Here is a 16,934-nt window from a genome sequence, read left to right as displayed (position 1 = left end):
CGCAAAGCTGCACAACTCCCCCTCCCCCCTGCCTGGAAGTTGTCACTTGTGCAGTGTGGTTTTGCAGAGATAAGTGTGTAATACACGGCAGTGCTTTGGGTCTCACAATACTCAGACAGTTGCTGATTGCTGAATGTAGGCAATAGAAGAGGCAAGGATTTTGGTCTCTGTCTTCTATTAGTGGCTTTTATCCGTATGGAGTGAGAGATGTTGGGAAGGAAAAAGCTTATCAAAACTTCATAGTATGGGCTTGAAGATAAAGATGTGAGCAAGTGCTGATTGGAGGCATTAAGCATAGAGATGCTAGGAAAATCTGGAAGCACAAGTATTTCTTTTTCTTTTGAAGAAATGGAAGAAATGAAGCATCAGTGATCCTGGGCAGGAGCCCAGGAGCCCTGTTTGTGTATGAGGAAGATTCTTTGTATTTATCTTTTCTTTTCCTCCCCCTCCCTGCTTTGTTACTGACTTTTTGGTAAACACCCTCTTGGGTTGCAGAAGAGCCCAGTAAAAATTATTGATCCAGCCAGTCATTATGAGGAAATACCCTGAATCTCTGTTATATTTACTCCTGCACTGGGAGAAGATGCATACTTGACTGAAATACCTGCTATTTTTTAACACCACACACTCATTTGTTAAGGAGTGATTTTGTTAAAGGAGAGGACAAGGTCAACCCTGTCAGAACAGAGGGCATGTGGGCAACATAATACCCGTGTCATTGAAAGGTAAAGGTCTGTTTGTGAATAGAATGCTTTATAAAATATTTCTAAAACCTTTGAAAATGAAGGCAGAAAAAGCTTGAGGGGGGCTTTGCGCTTCTCTAGTTTCACAAAACTGAGAGAAGTAGGTTACAGACACCTCATTTAACTTGCAATGATGCGCTGAAGTTTGTGGATGAAGAACACCTGGAGCATGTGTCAAAAAGAGAGCAAATCTTGAGAGGGACCTCACAGAAATGAGGATGGTGTGAGGAAGCAAAATTTGTGTATTTTCTTATAACTGATGGAAATGAGGTCATTTATTCTTGTTGTCTGCTGGAAGAGAGCTTCTGTCAACTACCTTTGTTTGGAACTCTGACCAAGACATGCAATATGTGATTGTGCTCCAGCTTCTATCCTGACTGAATTCTTAGGATTGAAATTGCACTTTTTTCACATAGGAAAGCATTGAATTCTTCTCCTGTATTGTTATGATGAAGGCAATTTTTGCTTGCTGACTGGCAGGACTGAGGAAGGGAGGACTGTAAAGCTTGTGTTACAACATGTATCCTCAGTCCCTACTGTGCTTGGCTGGCAGCAGTGGCACCTGTTTGAGCAAGATTCCTTTGACCTAGAAGTACCTCGTATATTTTCTTTGGCCCAAGGACATAGTCTTAAGTGTGTCACTTGAAGACCTCACGGCTTGCTAAGCTCTAAGTCTTCCCATCAATCTCATACTTGTTTTCTATGGTATTTATCACCATAGTAGTTTATGTACTTCCCACATAAGTAGACTGGCATAAGATGGTGGTAAGTTTGATGGCTTTCTTTCTCTCAGAAAGAACTGTACCTCTTACAAGGGGTTATATATTCACCCTACAGTAACTTAATTCTTTCTGGGGACCTGAACACCATTGACAAATTTCCAAATTTTCTCTAAATGCTATTGGTTGAAATACCTTTCACATCTAGCGAAGGGTGCTCACGTAGAGAGAATTTACAGTGGCAGAACAGATATCTAGAGAAGTTGCTTGGGGTTTTGGTTTCGTTTGCAATATGTCTGAAAACTTTCCCATAGGAGCACAGAAGTAAACACTGACTTAGTGGTTTTTTGACTCATCTTATAAAACCCACTTGGCAAGTTTGATGTTTCCATCATCTACCTATGTTAGCTGATTCTCTGGAGCTGTACTCTCACCTTTGTTTCCATTTAAGAATGGGATGAGATGTTACTCTTAAAAAAAAAAAATTAGTTCATGCAAAGTCACAAAGAAAAATGGGAGATGAGAAGGGCTTCATGATGGAGGTGATGGAGCTCCATTGCCTCCTCAGTTCTCTTGGCTGACATGAGTGAGACACAACATGGAGAAAGCATTCCTTATCCATGTGGCAAGGAAGATTGGGCATTGTGGGGGAGCTGCTGCAGGAAAGGGTGGGTCAATCATCCCGATGGGCCATGTGTGGGAGAAAAAACAATACCAAACCCCATAGCATATACTATAAAGTCTGAGGCTGGGGGTCAGAGGGAGAACATCACTTCCTGGCTCTGTGTGCATGGGATGCTTTTGCCTCCTGTGAGTTTGTTGACAGGTGTGGAGAGGAAGGATCCCACCCTGGCAAGTCAGCCGCCAGCGTGGCTGATGATTAATTGCCCTCTTTAAATTGCAATTATGTCAGTCACAAAGCCTGTGAATATTAATTCTGGATTTGCTGCTTGAAAGTGGGTGCTGATGAGACAGGTTTATTTTACTGATGTCTCAGAAGTGGGATAAGTGCTGCAGCCAGTAGTTACTACTGAAAGAAAGGGTTGCTGTGACTCTTTGCTTTGTTTTGTGTCTTTCTTGCCCCTTCTTTTCCAGTGTTTCTGTTCCCTTTTTCAGAATCCTCTCAGTGCTTACAGTGGATTTTCCAATCTGACAGTAGTAGGTGGCAGGCTGACACTTGGGGTGAGTTAATCACTGCAAGCAATATAAGTTACCTGGATTTGGTGGATGGCTTTCCACCATTCACTGCTGCTTCCTGAGTCCCTTAGAGACTTCAGAATGAAATAGGGATTGCTTTTTTTGCTGCTCCAGCTCTTTCCCTTCATCTCAAATGTGTGTAACCATTCATTCCATTATACTTAGATCTTTTGAGATAATTTTCTGATTGTGCCCTCTTGGAAGGATATTAACAGGCAAGCATCAGTACACTGTGACTGTTTTCCTTCCAGTAATCTGTTCAAATACATGGATGATGAAAATCTTGGTTTCTTCTGTGGTTTGGGTCTCTCTTATCAGCCCTGATCCTGTCTAGTATTTTCTGCATGAATCAGGACAAATTATTGCATCTTGCTTGTGCTTCAGTTTTCTTGGAATAGTAGTTATCTCAAAAAGTGTTGTCATGATGTGTTGATATTCACTGGGATTGTTGAAGGTGAATAGTGTGGTGCATTTTTAGCAAACAAAAATAAAATCCCTCAGAACCCTCTGGTAGTTTAGTTCTTTATCCTTTTTTCCATTTTCAAATATTTGTTTTTCTTTTAAAGCTTTTCTCAGTTTTCAGTTATAATTGACTTTAAATATCTATGTATTTCATTGTTTGCTTGTGGGGTTGGTATATGCTAAGCTATCAAACTGACTTATGATTTATAAGAAACAGAATTAGATGGTGGAAGTTGCACAGAAATTGTCTGCCCTGCTTGCTCTTTTAGTTCTACGCTTTGTGTGGTTTGTACAAGTTGATTGTTTCCTGAAAATTTTTCAGAATGGAGACATTAAAGAGCTGAAAGTGTTTGGCATGTGAATGCAAACTAATTACTTTGATTACTATAGTTACTGTCCTACTGTATTAAAGGTGTGATGTGATAACCCCTACAAAAGCAAGGGATGTGACTTGAAGGCAACGGGGAGCCACTTGTAGTTCTGTGTCAGACTGCCAGGGAAAGGCTCGAAGAAAATTAGATGCAGCAGAGAACAGGAAAAAAGATGTTTCCAGTTTTTGCTTAGTGTGGTCTTTTCCTGGAAGAAAGGCATCTAGTTGACACTTGGGTATGTTTTGGTAAAGACATTTTACCAGTCTGGAGAGGCAGCGAGAGCAACCCCGGGACAGCAAGTTCACTGATTCATTCCGGCTTTTCTGTTTTCCCCATTTTTCAGCTTTTATAATTGAATGGTAAATTGCTTGTTTTCATCTGACCCTTTCATTTTGGAAAGCTCCAAGCAGTCTTGTATTGCTGCTGTTGCCCTTTGAGGTGAAAATGAAGCATTTCATTTTATAAAACAAGGGTGTTGAATAGACAGCGCTCTAACAATCAAGTTAGCTTTTTGTTGCTAGTTCCTGGGGGTATTATTTGTATCTTCCTCCTCCTGTTTCCCTGGTGCACTTTGTCTTAACTTTGGTGTAGGAACTACTTTGTTCAGTTAATGGCATTTAGGCATGTGGGGGGAAGTGGTCACTTTTGTTACAGCTCTGAAGAGGTATTGGAGCTGCCAGCACCCCTGGCTTCCCAAAATACCATTTATTGATATGGAGAATCTGCACTTAGAAACCTGCCTGCAAAATGCAAAGTTTTCAGTAGTGTCTGGCTGATACATAAGTTTCCATTGCATGGTAAGACTAGAGAGATCAAAAGCTTCAACCTCCATTTCTGTTTGGGTAGTGTCTGTTTTCCCCAAAATGCTTTGAAAACTTTGTTTTGTCATCAGCAACTGAGCTTTAGTTTCATGTCACTTTTCCTTAGGATAATATTCTCGAGCTGAATGGGTACTCTAAACATTAATTTTAATTAATTGAAGTAGTTTTGAAATATGTATTTTTGTACTTAAACTCTTTCAGTAGGATTTGTTTCTGTAGGACTCTGTAGCAGCACACATTGCAAACCCTTCCTACAGGATACTGCTGAGACACTCCCTGGTTTAGGTAGCACTCGACAGACAAGTCTGGAGCCTGCTGTACAACGGTGTAAGGTGTGTACACTCCTGTTGGCACAAGGTACAAGTAATCAACTCTTAGTCAAGAAATGCCAAGGGACAGTCATGTTTAAAGACTGTGCAGGCTCAGAGATGATTTCTGTCTTTAACAACACATCTAATTATCCAGCAAGTGGGAATGGTATGATACTCCAGTGATTTATCTTGGAAAGGAGTTTAAGGATATCAGGCCAGTAAGTGGAGGTTTGCATTCTGGAAGTTAAGGTGTTTTGGAACAAAATATGCTGATCATCACCATCATGTCAGTAATTCTGATTTTTGGAGACTGAGAATGGAAACTAAAGCTTGCAATGGCTCTTTGCCTTGTAAGAAAGAATTTATGGTAACTTGTAATGTGAGTTGAGAGAACAACCAGTGTTGTGGAAAGCCTGGGAGGAGAAGGGAGTCTGCTTTGGTGTGTTAGTGTCCTATTTGTTGTGTGTTTCTTCCCCAACATCGTACTAGTAGATCTGGTCCTTTTTTACTTGGCAATTCCAGTGCTTGTGAGTTCAGGGTAGACTTTGCTTCCTTGGGGGTTGTGGTCTGAAAAGGATCCTGTGCTTACTGCTCGGGCACTGTGACCGGCGTGAGGAGGACGGTGGGGAACGGAGAACATGATCTCAGCGGCCGCCTGTCTCATTTCTGTCAATGTAAAGAGCTTTACAGAGACAAGTAATATTTTGCAATTGAGTTTCTCTTTTAAAGACACTCTGATGCTAATGTTGATTTAATAAGGTTCTCTCATTCTCTCTCCTTGCTTAATTTGAAACGTCTAATTTTGTGCTTCACAGTTCTGAACACAGAATTAGTGAGGGAAGAAGAGCCGGAGGCAGGGGGAGCGGAGTGCCACACCAGAAGTTGCCAGGGGAGATTGATTCAATAGAGTGAAAAGGTGCAAAAGGTTATATGACCACAGATCAGAACAACGTGATGGTGGTACTAATGAGAAGGAGAGCTTCATCCCTTAAAATGTTTTAAGATCTCTGTGCATGTATAACCAACCTTAAATGGAAAAGGGAGCACTGGAGCGTCGGTTTCTTTGAGTGGATTTTTCTTTCGATTTTTATATGGATGCAATATATAATATATGACAGGCAGCAAGGATAATGTTATGAGATAAATAAGCATTTAAAGGTGTTTATTTCAAAGGTTGTTTTGCTAAGTGAGGCATTTATTTTCAGAAATGTTGAGAGGTTATGAGAGGTTGTGAATTTGATCTGGCTAATTTATTCTGTCTGAACCTGAACTTGTGTTTTTCCTGCTGTAATTTTATTCTTGTGGAAGAAGCTATTGACATCCATGGACATTTAATTCTTTTGTTCTGGGGATAAATGTAAACTTTCCAAAACCACAGTGCCAAAAGATTACTAAAATATTGTACAAATGATAATAGTAATACAAGCTTTTCTTTTGCCTCCTGATTTGTTAGTGCACCTGTCCTCTGCCTCTTAGGAAACCACACCTGTGCAACAGAGTTGAAGCCTAATTTGCCACTCGCTTGAATTGGATGACAGTTCTTCACACAACTAAATGGACAGTGTAAAAGGAGTACAAGTTATGTTCAGCTTATTTTTATGATAAGCTGCCAACATGTTTCATTGGAAGCCTCATTAAATCGCAATTAAATCCACAGGAAAAAAAAAATAGGCCATCTCAGTGAATGCTTGATAGATGAGTTTATGGTTTTCAGTGCTGGCCAGGGGCATAATCTGCTTCTTGCAGTTGGAGCTTGGTGAAAGCTTTGGTGAAGTCTCACCACAGGAGCACCAGAAAACAGCCCCAAGCACTGGAAGCTGCCTGTGGATGATGATCCTCCTCATGCATTTCTTCCATCTCATGCCCTTGATCAGATGGAAGTATTTGCTTCCTGACTCAAACCACATATAACACCCTGCACTCTCCCTTTCTTGTCACATTGTTTCTGGCAATAGGAGCTGAACTTTAACTGATTGCTTCTGTTGAATTTGATAGCTAACACTGGATTCTACAGAGTTATCTCAAATATTTGTTTGGGGAGTGCACTTGACCAAGCCAGTCTGCATAAGGAATGAAGCTTTAGGGCCAACAGTTAATAGAGATTCTAAAAAAAGCCTGGACCTACCTTCAGGGGTTTCTTTTCTGCTGACTTTCAGTGCCTATAGCAACTAGTCTCCAGGAATATTTATCAGATCACTTGCCTGTCTGGTTATTTCCAGTCTATTGCACTGGTAAACTTATTTGATCAATAAATCAATCAACAGGTTCTTAAAATTACTTTGATTGACTTTGGAGGTGTGGCATACCAAAGGAGTCTACAGAAAGTAAATGATTGTATATGCCCCAACTATAATTACAGACCAAACAGAGTGGAGATATGTTTGTAAATAGTATCTACTACCATAAATATAGCAATCTGTCTTTGGGCTTCTGTGATACTCTGTGCTGGATTGACTCTTTCAATTTGCAGACTCATGAAGCATGAGTCTTAGCAGTCAGATGACCTGAGAGAGCTATATTTAGAGCATACACTATTTTAAAGCTAAATTTCAAGCTTCTTGCTTTTGATTAAAAAGTCCAGCAGTAAATACTTCTCTGGTTCCTTAGCATGTGGCATCATTTTTTTGAGCTTCAGAAGCTTCACTGAGAGCAAAATGTTGTTTTCTTTTCCTAAGGAAAGTTCCTCAAACTGCTTGACTCTTCCTGCTGCACCCAGTCTATGCCTTCCTCTTCTCGACAGCAGCAAGACCTGGTTTGTGGTCCTTGTTGATAAGACTACCAGGTACTGCTCCTTCATAGAAAGAGAGAATGATCTCCACCCACTCCTGATTTTTTTCCAGGCCATCTGCCTTGAGCAAGAGTGTGTTGCATTGCCCAGTAAATGGTCATTGAATCAGCTTTGAGTTCTTGTAGTTCTTACAAGCGTTAAGCATTTCCACAATATAAAAACTGCTCTTTGCAAATTGTCCTATCAAACGGAAATCAACATTTTGCTGGCAGTGACATAGATTTGCAAGTTGCTCTTGATACGATCATTCCCCGGAGATTGCAATGTAAAAATGAAGAATGCAGTTTTACAATAGCCTGAAATCCTTGTTGTTGCTGCATCTACACTCCTCCTTTTGCAGATGATTTTGTTATGATATACTCAGACTTCATTAAAAGATGCAACCTTGCAGCATTTCCTCTGATCACAGCCTTGAAAGGAGCTGAGGCTTGCATGTATTTGAGAGCCAGTATATTCTCTCCCTAAAACACACAGTGGTTTGCAAGTGCTTTGGAAGCAAGAATCAGAGTCTCTAGTGGACATTTTGTCTGTAGCTCAAAACCGCAACTTAATTGGCAGCCTTTTCATAACCTAGAACATGGGGGATGCTGCAAGCAAAGGCTGAGGTTTCAGAATTGGTTGTAGGGAAATTTGGTGTTGACTGACTGTGTGTCTTAAGTGATCACAGAAATGAGGGAGGTAGTAGTCAAGTTTCTCATTTCTGTGTTTTTTAATTCCTTGGGAAGTCTCTGATTATTCTTTCCACGTGTTTTCACTCCATGGGTAACACCTTAATGCAAGCATGATTGTGTATGTGTACTTGCACGGACCATTTATTTTACCTTGAGTCCCCCGTGCTTTTTGTGGTCCTTTCAGTATGGCTTTGGAATCCATGTGATTTATACTAAATGTTGATTCCTATATGTCTTTCCCACATACATCTTGGCCAACTGGTAGCTTGGATTCTGCCCTTGGAACGATACCAACCCCGTAAGGCTGTGTGAAGTGTGTTTTGTGTATGTCTGGGATGAAAGAACAGGGAGAACAGGAAAATTTACAAGGTTATCAAAGGGGGTAAAACCATAAAATATGATGTTTGAAAGTGCACCTGACTCTCCACCTGCAGAGGTATTCATAGAGACAGACAGAGGATGCATGACCATGGCTGAAGGCTTTCAAGAATTTTCTTACTCAGCTGTATAATTAAGATAGTCTTTACCTGTATTAAAAAGCAGATCCAAAGTCAGCTGCATTTCTCTTAAACTGTATAGTATTTGAGGTATCTTTTTAAATTAAAAAAATAGATTTCTAATCTCCTGGCAGGAAATTTGTATTCACTGTACTGTGCTAACCTGTGTCCATTGGCTGGTGCCTATAAATATCTCTTTTGGTCAGAGGCAGGTAAAAGTTGCATGTAATGTCTGGGAGCAAATGTGGAAAGGGAATTCCTTCCCAACTCACAGGATTCATCATTTTTACTGCTTGAAGGCATGTGGGTTGATTATGCATGTCATCTTGACTTTTTTTCAAAGCAGTGGTTGTGTTTGAAATACTATGTTTGACTCGGAAGCTAATATATTTGGTATTTAAGAATCTGGCAAGAGAAAGCTCCGTCCCCATATGCATGCACAGCAATGGGATTGGGATGTAGGCATGCATAACTGTTATTTTCCCCCGTCTGTCCTATCCCTAGAAAGCCATATGCCACCCTTAGGCTAACGTAATGGGAGTCTGTATTAATGATTATGAGCTAGAAATAATCCAAGAAGAGTTGAGTGGCCTTTGTTTCTAGCTTTCTGAGAAATACCTCCTTGACTCAGTAGGGTCTGAAATATGTTCTGGGATAGGAAGTCATAATTAATACAGAATTTCATGATGCCCTCACTTGAGGGTTGGTTGTTTTGGGGGTTTTTTTTGTGCTAAATTGGTCAGGGACTTGGAGATTTTTAAGTCTAACAGGCAGAGTAGGAATTTAAGCAAGGAGGTAAAAATTTAAAGGGAGTCATTGACTCACCTGCTATCAGAAATAAGCATCTTGAGCATACATCTCTAGAGAGGCTCTGCTCTGCAAGATTTCTATAGACATTGAATGCCTTGTCTGTTGGCAGCGTACAAAATGAAAACTGTATGTATGCATGTATAGAAGTGGTGATGGGAAAAGGAGAATGTGGAAATGGGCTGAAGTATTAAAGCAAGCAATGAAAGCAGATGGTTTACTTTGGATTTTATAAAATAGCTTTCTCTTTATTTTGTTTTAAATGAAAACCATCAACTGTCGGCATTGCAAACCTATTTGTAGCAGTACCATAAGTATTAGGAGTGCAGTTGTCCCTGAATCATAAAAGGGCAAAGGGTTTTTTGGCTGCTTCCCATCTTCATGTTTATAGAATTGTGTATGCTCTGTACACATTAGAGTTGAACAATTTCATCACAGCCTTTCCTCAAAATTGATTGCTGTTCAGTGTCTCTTCCTGCTTCTCTCCCTTGTCAGCTGGTTACATCTCAGATTCTCATTACATTTAATATTGATACTGCTTCACTTTTTCACTAAACTAGAAGAGTTTAAGGGTCTGGAGTGGATACTGAAGGTCTAGATATTCTTTAAATGCTTTAATTCCTATCATTGTGGACAAGTTTAGTAGTGGATTATTGCTTTAAGAAGAAATGACTCTTTGCTCATTCAGTGATGAAGTCTGGTCATCAAGATGCTAGAATATGTGCTGCAGAGCTCTTCAGATACTGACATGAGTGCTAAAGTTGTCACCAGCAGCTGTCTTGGGTTTTGGGCACCTGCTGCCTCTCATTTCTTGCATCTCCCACTCTATCTTCCACTCCTAAAGTTGGCAGTGCCCCTAAAAATACTCTGTTTTGAGTTCTTAAGTAGAAGATCTCCACCAAGCTGGTAGTCTGGATTCCCAAGTCATCGGTCCTGCTGCAATGAAATGAGTTATATGACAGAGTTACTGACTTTGGCAAGGCAATGGACATAAGGGGGAAGCTGGTTCCAGTCAGGTTACAAAGGCATTGCCCTTGCTAAGGCTGCTATTTTATCCTACTGATCCCTTCCTCCATCCCCACCAATCCCAGAACTGTTTTGATTTCTCACTGCCATTCTTACATTTGCCCAGACTATGACGGACCTGAGTGCTGTGCCTGATGTGTAGGGTTGATGTTGTGTATAGGTTTGGGAAAAGATGCTGAGAATTGTCCATATGAGTGAAACACTAATTTAGCGCTGTAGTCTTGATTCCATTGGAGGTTGGACTGTTGATATCTATATGGGAAAACATCCCCTGCCTGAGTAATCAATACTCAGATGTGAAATTTTTGGAAGCACAGATGCATTACTTGCATAGTTCCCATATTCAGTCAGAGTCTTCTCTGGGTGGACTCTGTCATCTTTCCCCCTTGTATGAATACTTTGGACATGGGGTTGCTGGTTTGGCCTGAGATCCTCTTTCAGTAACCTTTTGCCTCTGATACAGTTAAGAGAAATATCTTGATCCGATTTTGACCTCAAGTGATTAAGTCCTGTATTTATTCATCTTCCTGTGCTACCCAGTGAGTTACCTGGAAGACTTCTCTTTTTCAGCAGAAGAGTTCAAAAGTATTGACCGAGGGTGCTGAAAGATGACTTGTGTCCCTTGTAAAACTCATAAGCTGCCATCTGTGAACTAGAAGTGAAGCTCACTTGGTCAGGAAGCAAAGAAACCAGATATTGCTCATTTCTTAAACAGATTGCTTAAACTTCAAAAATATTAGTGAGCAAACTGTGTCTTTTGTTGTCAGTCAAAGCTGGTAATTCAGGTCTGCAAAGAGATCTTGGCACATGCTTAGAAGGTAGCAAAACTTAAACCAGGAACCCTCTAGAGTTTTCGTTTTTGTATTATTTTATTACTGTATTTTATTTAGTCTGTGCTTCTCTCCAAATGTAGTTATTTTTTTCCCAATGCAGCAATGTGTCCTACTGCATGTACACATTTTAATTTTCTTATTTTCATTCAGTGGAGTGTATCTGTCTATTCTTGGAGTAATAATTTTCCCCCCTCCTGAAAGCTGACAAAATTAAAGCCTTTGGCAGTACCTGCAGAAGAGATGCCCTGTGGTTATTAACACTTTTGTATTCCTCTAAAACCCCAAATCTGCAGCTGTGCATTGTATCTTATGGGGCACCTGATTCCTTCTCCTTGCTCTCTTCTCAGCAAATATCCAGTATCGCTTAGTACCTTGGGTTCATTTTGTCATGCAAGTGTTTGTCCACCAGGAATGTCAGTTCGTGGCTTGGGCACCCAGGGATGACAGATGTACATCCAGTAAAGAGTTAGTGGTGTGCATGACCTACCTGCTGAAATAATAACAGGCACCATAAAGAGTGCTGTGTTCCTCCTGTCCATCTGCTGAGGATGGACAGGCTTGCAATTGCTAAAATGTAAAAACAAAACTAAGTACATCTGTCCTGACTGTAAAAATCATCAGGAAGAAAAATATTATTCAAATCAGGCTTTTGTCAAGATTGTTCAGTGATTACCAGTGAACACCTGTTGTGTACTGGTTTGTTTGGCCATGGACTTGCTGCTATATCAAACCTGTCTGCAGAAAGGGGGGAATTGGCTTCCCCCAGCTGAACTGTAGATGGTGAGTTCCAGCCCTCTGAACTGTTGCAAAGGATGAGGATGGATGACACCCATAGCTGATGACACATCACCCCTCGGTTTCCTGAAGTAGTTCCTCTGTGCCATTAAAATGATGGCAGATTCCATAAACATATTACCCTCCACCATCTGCTCCCTCTGGCACTGAACTATGACCAAGAGGAAAGTTCCTCGTGCCCTGTCAACTCCCCTCAAATAAATAATCATAATAAAGAAGGCCAGTCTTTCTGAAGTTCCTGCTTAGCAAATGGGCTCTGATTGAAGGCAGTCCTGAGAGGCAGAGAAGGCTTGCAGCCCTTGACAGCAAATGAGAGCTGTACCTGCCTCATAAATGCCTTGGCTTCAGAAGGAGGTGGTTATGGGCGTGAAATGTTTATCATCTTGTACTTGCTTTGCTGCTGCTGGGTTAACTGTGAAAGTAAAAAGTAGTAATAAGTAAAGAAGAGGCAATGCTGCAGCCTGCTTTTTCTGCTTGTTTCTACAATTAAGTAGACTTGTGGACAAAGAAGGAGCAGGTGGAGGCAGCTCGGATTTGACAGAGGTTTGAACTGTGCACTAAAGATGTGTTCAGTTGCCTATGAAGGGGGATTTGATTGGAAATCTGATCAGCAGCTGGCTTTCTGTTAGGAAGCAGTCTTTGAAATTGTCCATGGAAGAAGATGACTTGCTATGTAGGTCAGCTTGTGCATTTAAAAATGCACTTGCGAAAGGATACTTGTTTTTTTGCACATAATTGGAAGCAGCACAGTTGGTGACAACCTCCTTTTGAGTCTGCTGAGCACTGCCATGTTACATGTTGTGTATATCGACATCTCTGTCATTGTACAGCACCTTGTATGGCTCCTTGGAACTGGCTATTTTCCAGCTGCCTTTGCTTAGCTCCCACCCTACATGGGGATCCTGAAGTAGGCTGTGGGGACTTAGCTTTGGTTTTGGGGGCGCGTGTGCTTTTGTTTTGTTTTAACAGCACGGTTCCCAACAGGGGACAGCACTGCATTGCCTAAGATGCTTGTCATTTTTAAGGGACTTTTCTAAACTTGTCATCCTAAAAGCTATATTGCACAGCAGCAGGCGGCCTCCATAAATCACTGATTTCTCTTTTTCTTCTCTTTCCCTTCCTTTCCCTTTTGCGCTCTCTTTATTCCAAGCCTGCGGATTTGGACGCCTGGGTAAGCTCTCTTTTTTTTTTGTCTGGATCTTGCTTATTCCAAGTGTCATGTTGTTACTGCACGCGTACAGATTGTTATTGCTGAGCACAGATGCAGGATTTTATTTTCTGTCATTACATTTTAAAAGGTGTTCAGCTAGAAAATTGCATATTATTTCCTCCATAAAGATTTTCACTGGCTCCTTTTGTGTAGCTTACAGCTGCTGAAACCGAACTTGATCTGGTGATGTGTGTTGTTGGCTAAGGGAGCAGCAGAAACAGGAGGAAATGAGGGTTACACCGGTACTGCTTTTTAAGGCACTGGGTTGCATCTGCATTCTAAAACAAAACCCAGTCACCTGCCTTCAAGAGAATGAGAGGTAGGACAAAAAACCAGTGATTTTGTAGGCCTCGTGTGTCTGGAGTAACAATTGCAGACAGCTCCACAGTAATGGTAATATTTCTGCTGGTGCCAGTGGAGCTTGAATCAAGGCTCCTCTATGGTTACTTGCCCGTTACAAGCTTCACTGTAAAGTTCTGCTCTAGTCTCAGGCACGAAGTGCACAAACTGCCTCTTACTATTTCAGTGTTGCCCTTTCAGCTCTGCCATTCCCTTTAGACTTGGTCAGGAACATGCCAGCTAGCTAATTTTGGAGTTAGCTCTGTTCTTCAGTGAATTGCTGTAAATTCCTTCTTCTCATCTTGAGATCTTTAATAACATCTGTGTTTTTCCCCTGCCACCTGGGCTGCTACCAGGACTGGAAGAGACTTGGGAAAGCATGAGGTATTAGAAGCTGCAGTTGTGAAGTGGGGCAAGGTGAGGTGCCCAGCCAAAACATCTCTGCTGTGCTGCTGCAGGGATGTTACTGGGTACCTTTTGGGGAAGCTGATAACTCCTCTCAGCAAAACCAGGATGATGTAGAAGCTAGGCATTTGATAGATTTAAGGACCTTTCCTTTATCCTTGTAGCTTATTTCTCTGCTTCTGACTTATTGTCTAGGCATCCTCTCACTAGCTTGTCTGTGAGTGGTGGAAGCATTTTACCAGGATGATAAATATTTTTGCAGTAATCTTGTCAAATTCTGTGACTTACCTTTGAGGAAGTTCTTTATAGGTTGAGGTTTGGATCTTTCCTTCTAGCTTGAGCTGCCCTTTGCGGAGAGAGGGTTGGTTGTGTTTTTTTTTTTTGTTTTTTTTTTTTTGTCCTCCAGTAGAGTCTTCTCCATGCCCTCTCCCCAAATCCCAGAATCCCGACAGTGTTGTGGAGAGAGACAACCTGATGGTAGCAGTCAGCTGTGGGCTGTGCTATTGCTGCACTTTATTCCTGGGTGCCACATTCCCTACTGTCATCTGACCCTGCCAAGAAGCCTTTTTTTTTCCCCACAGATTTCCTTCCTAGTTTTATTATTATTATTTATTTATTTTATTATTTTATTAAAAATAATAAAAATCTGGTGATATTTTGTGGAGGGCAAAGCCAAAGCTAATCTAGGAATGGCTGTAGCTAGAGTGAAGCCCAGGTCTAGAAGATTGGTTGCACAGTCTCATTTGTGGCATGTTGGTGTCAGTTCAGAACAAGGCTAAGAGTGTCTGGCTTTGTTCATAGAGAATGAACCAATATTATTTCATTACCTCAATTAGGAGGCTTGTAAAATATTTCTTTTGGCCTGTTTGTCAGCGAGCAGGCCAGTGCTTGAATTCTTCAGTTGAGTCAGTATGTAATGCATAGCTTTAGAATGTGCTTGCACAGTTTATTTCTAAAAGAATTACTTGATAAAGGGAGAGAAGGAGGCAGAGAATTGCATGTGACTCTGCCCTGGTTCTTTGTCTCTGTTCAAAGCAGCACTGAGATAACCTGCGTAACTTTGGGCTGTGGAAAAGGTATAAAGATAAAGCAGAGGAAGAATCTGAAAGAGCCTCCAACCAGTCCATGGATCCATGCCCATGGAAGCTCTAGTAGCATGTCAGTAGTATGCCTTCACTGTCCTTTTGTAAGAATGCTTTGTAAGAGTGCTTGTAACTTCTGACACCATCACAGGGGCTTTTTGAGCATTTCTTGAATATATCTTATACCTTGCTTTTGTACAGAGAACAGTGGCCAATTGCAAATATGTCCCAGGGTACTTTTTTAAGTTTTGGCTGCATTTCTGTGTTTTATAGCTGAGTACATTCTTCTTTCCCTCTCTCTCTTTTGTTTCTGTGTTCATACTTCTTGGACATCCCACTCCTACTGTGTTCTACACAGCTTAGATGTTGTCTCTGGGCTTTGGTCAGCTCTTGCTTAATGTGTTCAAACTCCGATGGTGTTTCTGCAGTGTGGAAGTTGAAATGCAGCTTTCTGATATCTGATTTTCAAACCAGTGTGTTATCATGCATGTCTTCCCTTCTCCTTCCTCCTTTAGTTCTAAAGGCCTCTTTGTGAAAAGTGTATCTAATGCTTTGTTTGGCACCTGCAATCTCAATCCCCTGTGGAATTGTAATCATCTCCATAGCAGACAGTTCTGTCTGGGACATCACAGGCTTCTGACTTTAGGTAGGGAATAAGCAGCAGGACTAGGGGAGCTCTTAATAAATATCCTATATTCATTCAGAATGTCCCTGGTTGCCTAACCCAGTTTGGAACAGTGAATATTTCAAATGACACATGCTCTGACTGTACCGTTCATACTTCAAAAGCCATCGTAAAGTGTACTAAAGTTTCTAGTAATAACAGCTGGGGCTAGAGGGAAACAAAAAGCAACTTTGAAGCAGATCTGTCACAAATGGAATATTGCTCAGTGTACTTCAATGCACTGAAACATCAGCAGCTCTTGAAAACAAGCAAGGCATCGAAAATATGTTTGTGTTGCAAGTACAAGTTTTCTCTGCAACCGCTGGTTCATCACACATTATGGGCGACAAGTAGAACATAGTGGAGGATAATATGGGAGAAATTACTTAGGGGGAAGAATAGGCAGAATTCTAACCTTGTAGTCTGCAGTTGGGAGATCCAGATTTGGTTCTTTGGCATCAATTTTGTGAGACCCAAGGGAAGTGGCACACAGAATGTCTGTCTGCTGCAGGGTGCATTGGTATGGAGAAATTATTCACTGGGGGCATGCCAGCTCCAGTGAGGTTTGCTTGAGAGTCCATGGGTTTTGTCATCATGTAGTTCAGCACCTTACTCGAGAGATTAGGTATTTGGGTGGTGTTCCTTCCAGAGGTGTCATATGGATAAATATCCCGAATTTCTTGGTGAACAAGGTCAGGCAAGCTCATGGGTTGAAAACATGAGTGAGTGTGTGGATACAGAATGAAGCCTCTTGCCCACCTGTATTGTTGCAATATCAGTTTTGAGCTTCCAGAATAGTCTGTTATCCCAAAGTGACTAGCACTACCACATAATGAAGTTATTTAGATTGAAAGGAAGCTTTCTTGAGTTTTTAAGAATTCATCATTTGATTTTTTTTTTTCTTTGTTCCTTCCTTCACATGAAAAGCACCTTCCATCTGAATCATGCAGAGGGGTCAGTACTGTCTTATTCTTTTTTCTTTCCCTTATTTATTTTCTCCTTAGAGGAAATAGAAGTCACTGGCTTAGTAATCTGATTTTATGGGTGTTATGCAGAAAATCCACAGGAGAATCGGGGTCCTTTGGTCACCCACCAGACCACCCCACCTTCCTACATCTGTTTCATTTTATTTTAAGTTGCTTAGTCCTTCTCTGTGGAGAAGATGGATATTGGTTGAGAGGGACAGCTACGGT

The 16,934-nt window shown here is 41.1% G+C and overlaps 1 protein-coding gene across 5 annotated transcripts in view; it reads left to right on the top strand.

Moving 5' to 3' along the window:
• CHCHD6 (coiled-coil-helix-coiled-coil-helix domain containing 6) overlaps window positions 1–16,934 on the top strand; it is a 109,660-nt gene that overhangs the window by 17,877 nt on the left and 74,849 nt on the right. For 3 of the 5 annotated variants that reach the window (XM_032698824.1, XM_032698823.1, XM_032698822.1), the window contains exon 5: window positions 13,192–13,212. The exons of the other annotated variants lie outside the window; for them this stretch is intronic. In XM_032698824.1, the coding sequence (XP_032554715.1) occupies window positions 13,192–13,212 (21 nt within the window). The remainder of the gene's footprint in view (window positions 1–13,191; window positions 13,213–16,934) is intronic. 5 annotated transcript variants of the gene reach the window in all.

This window comes from Chiroxiphia lanceolata, chromosome 11, assembly GCF_009829145.1.
Source record: "Chiroxiphia lanceolata isolate bChiLan1 chromosome 11, bChiLan1.pri, whole genome shotgun sequence".
Taxonomy (NCBI): Eukaryota; Metazoa; Chordata; class Aves; order Passeriformes; family Pipridae; genus Chiroxiphia; species Chiroxiphia lanceolata.
The sequence above is the reverse complement of the archived record's forward strand: the minus strand, read 5'-3'. Positions and strand labels throughout refer to the sequence as shown.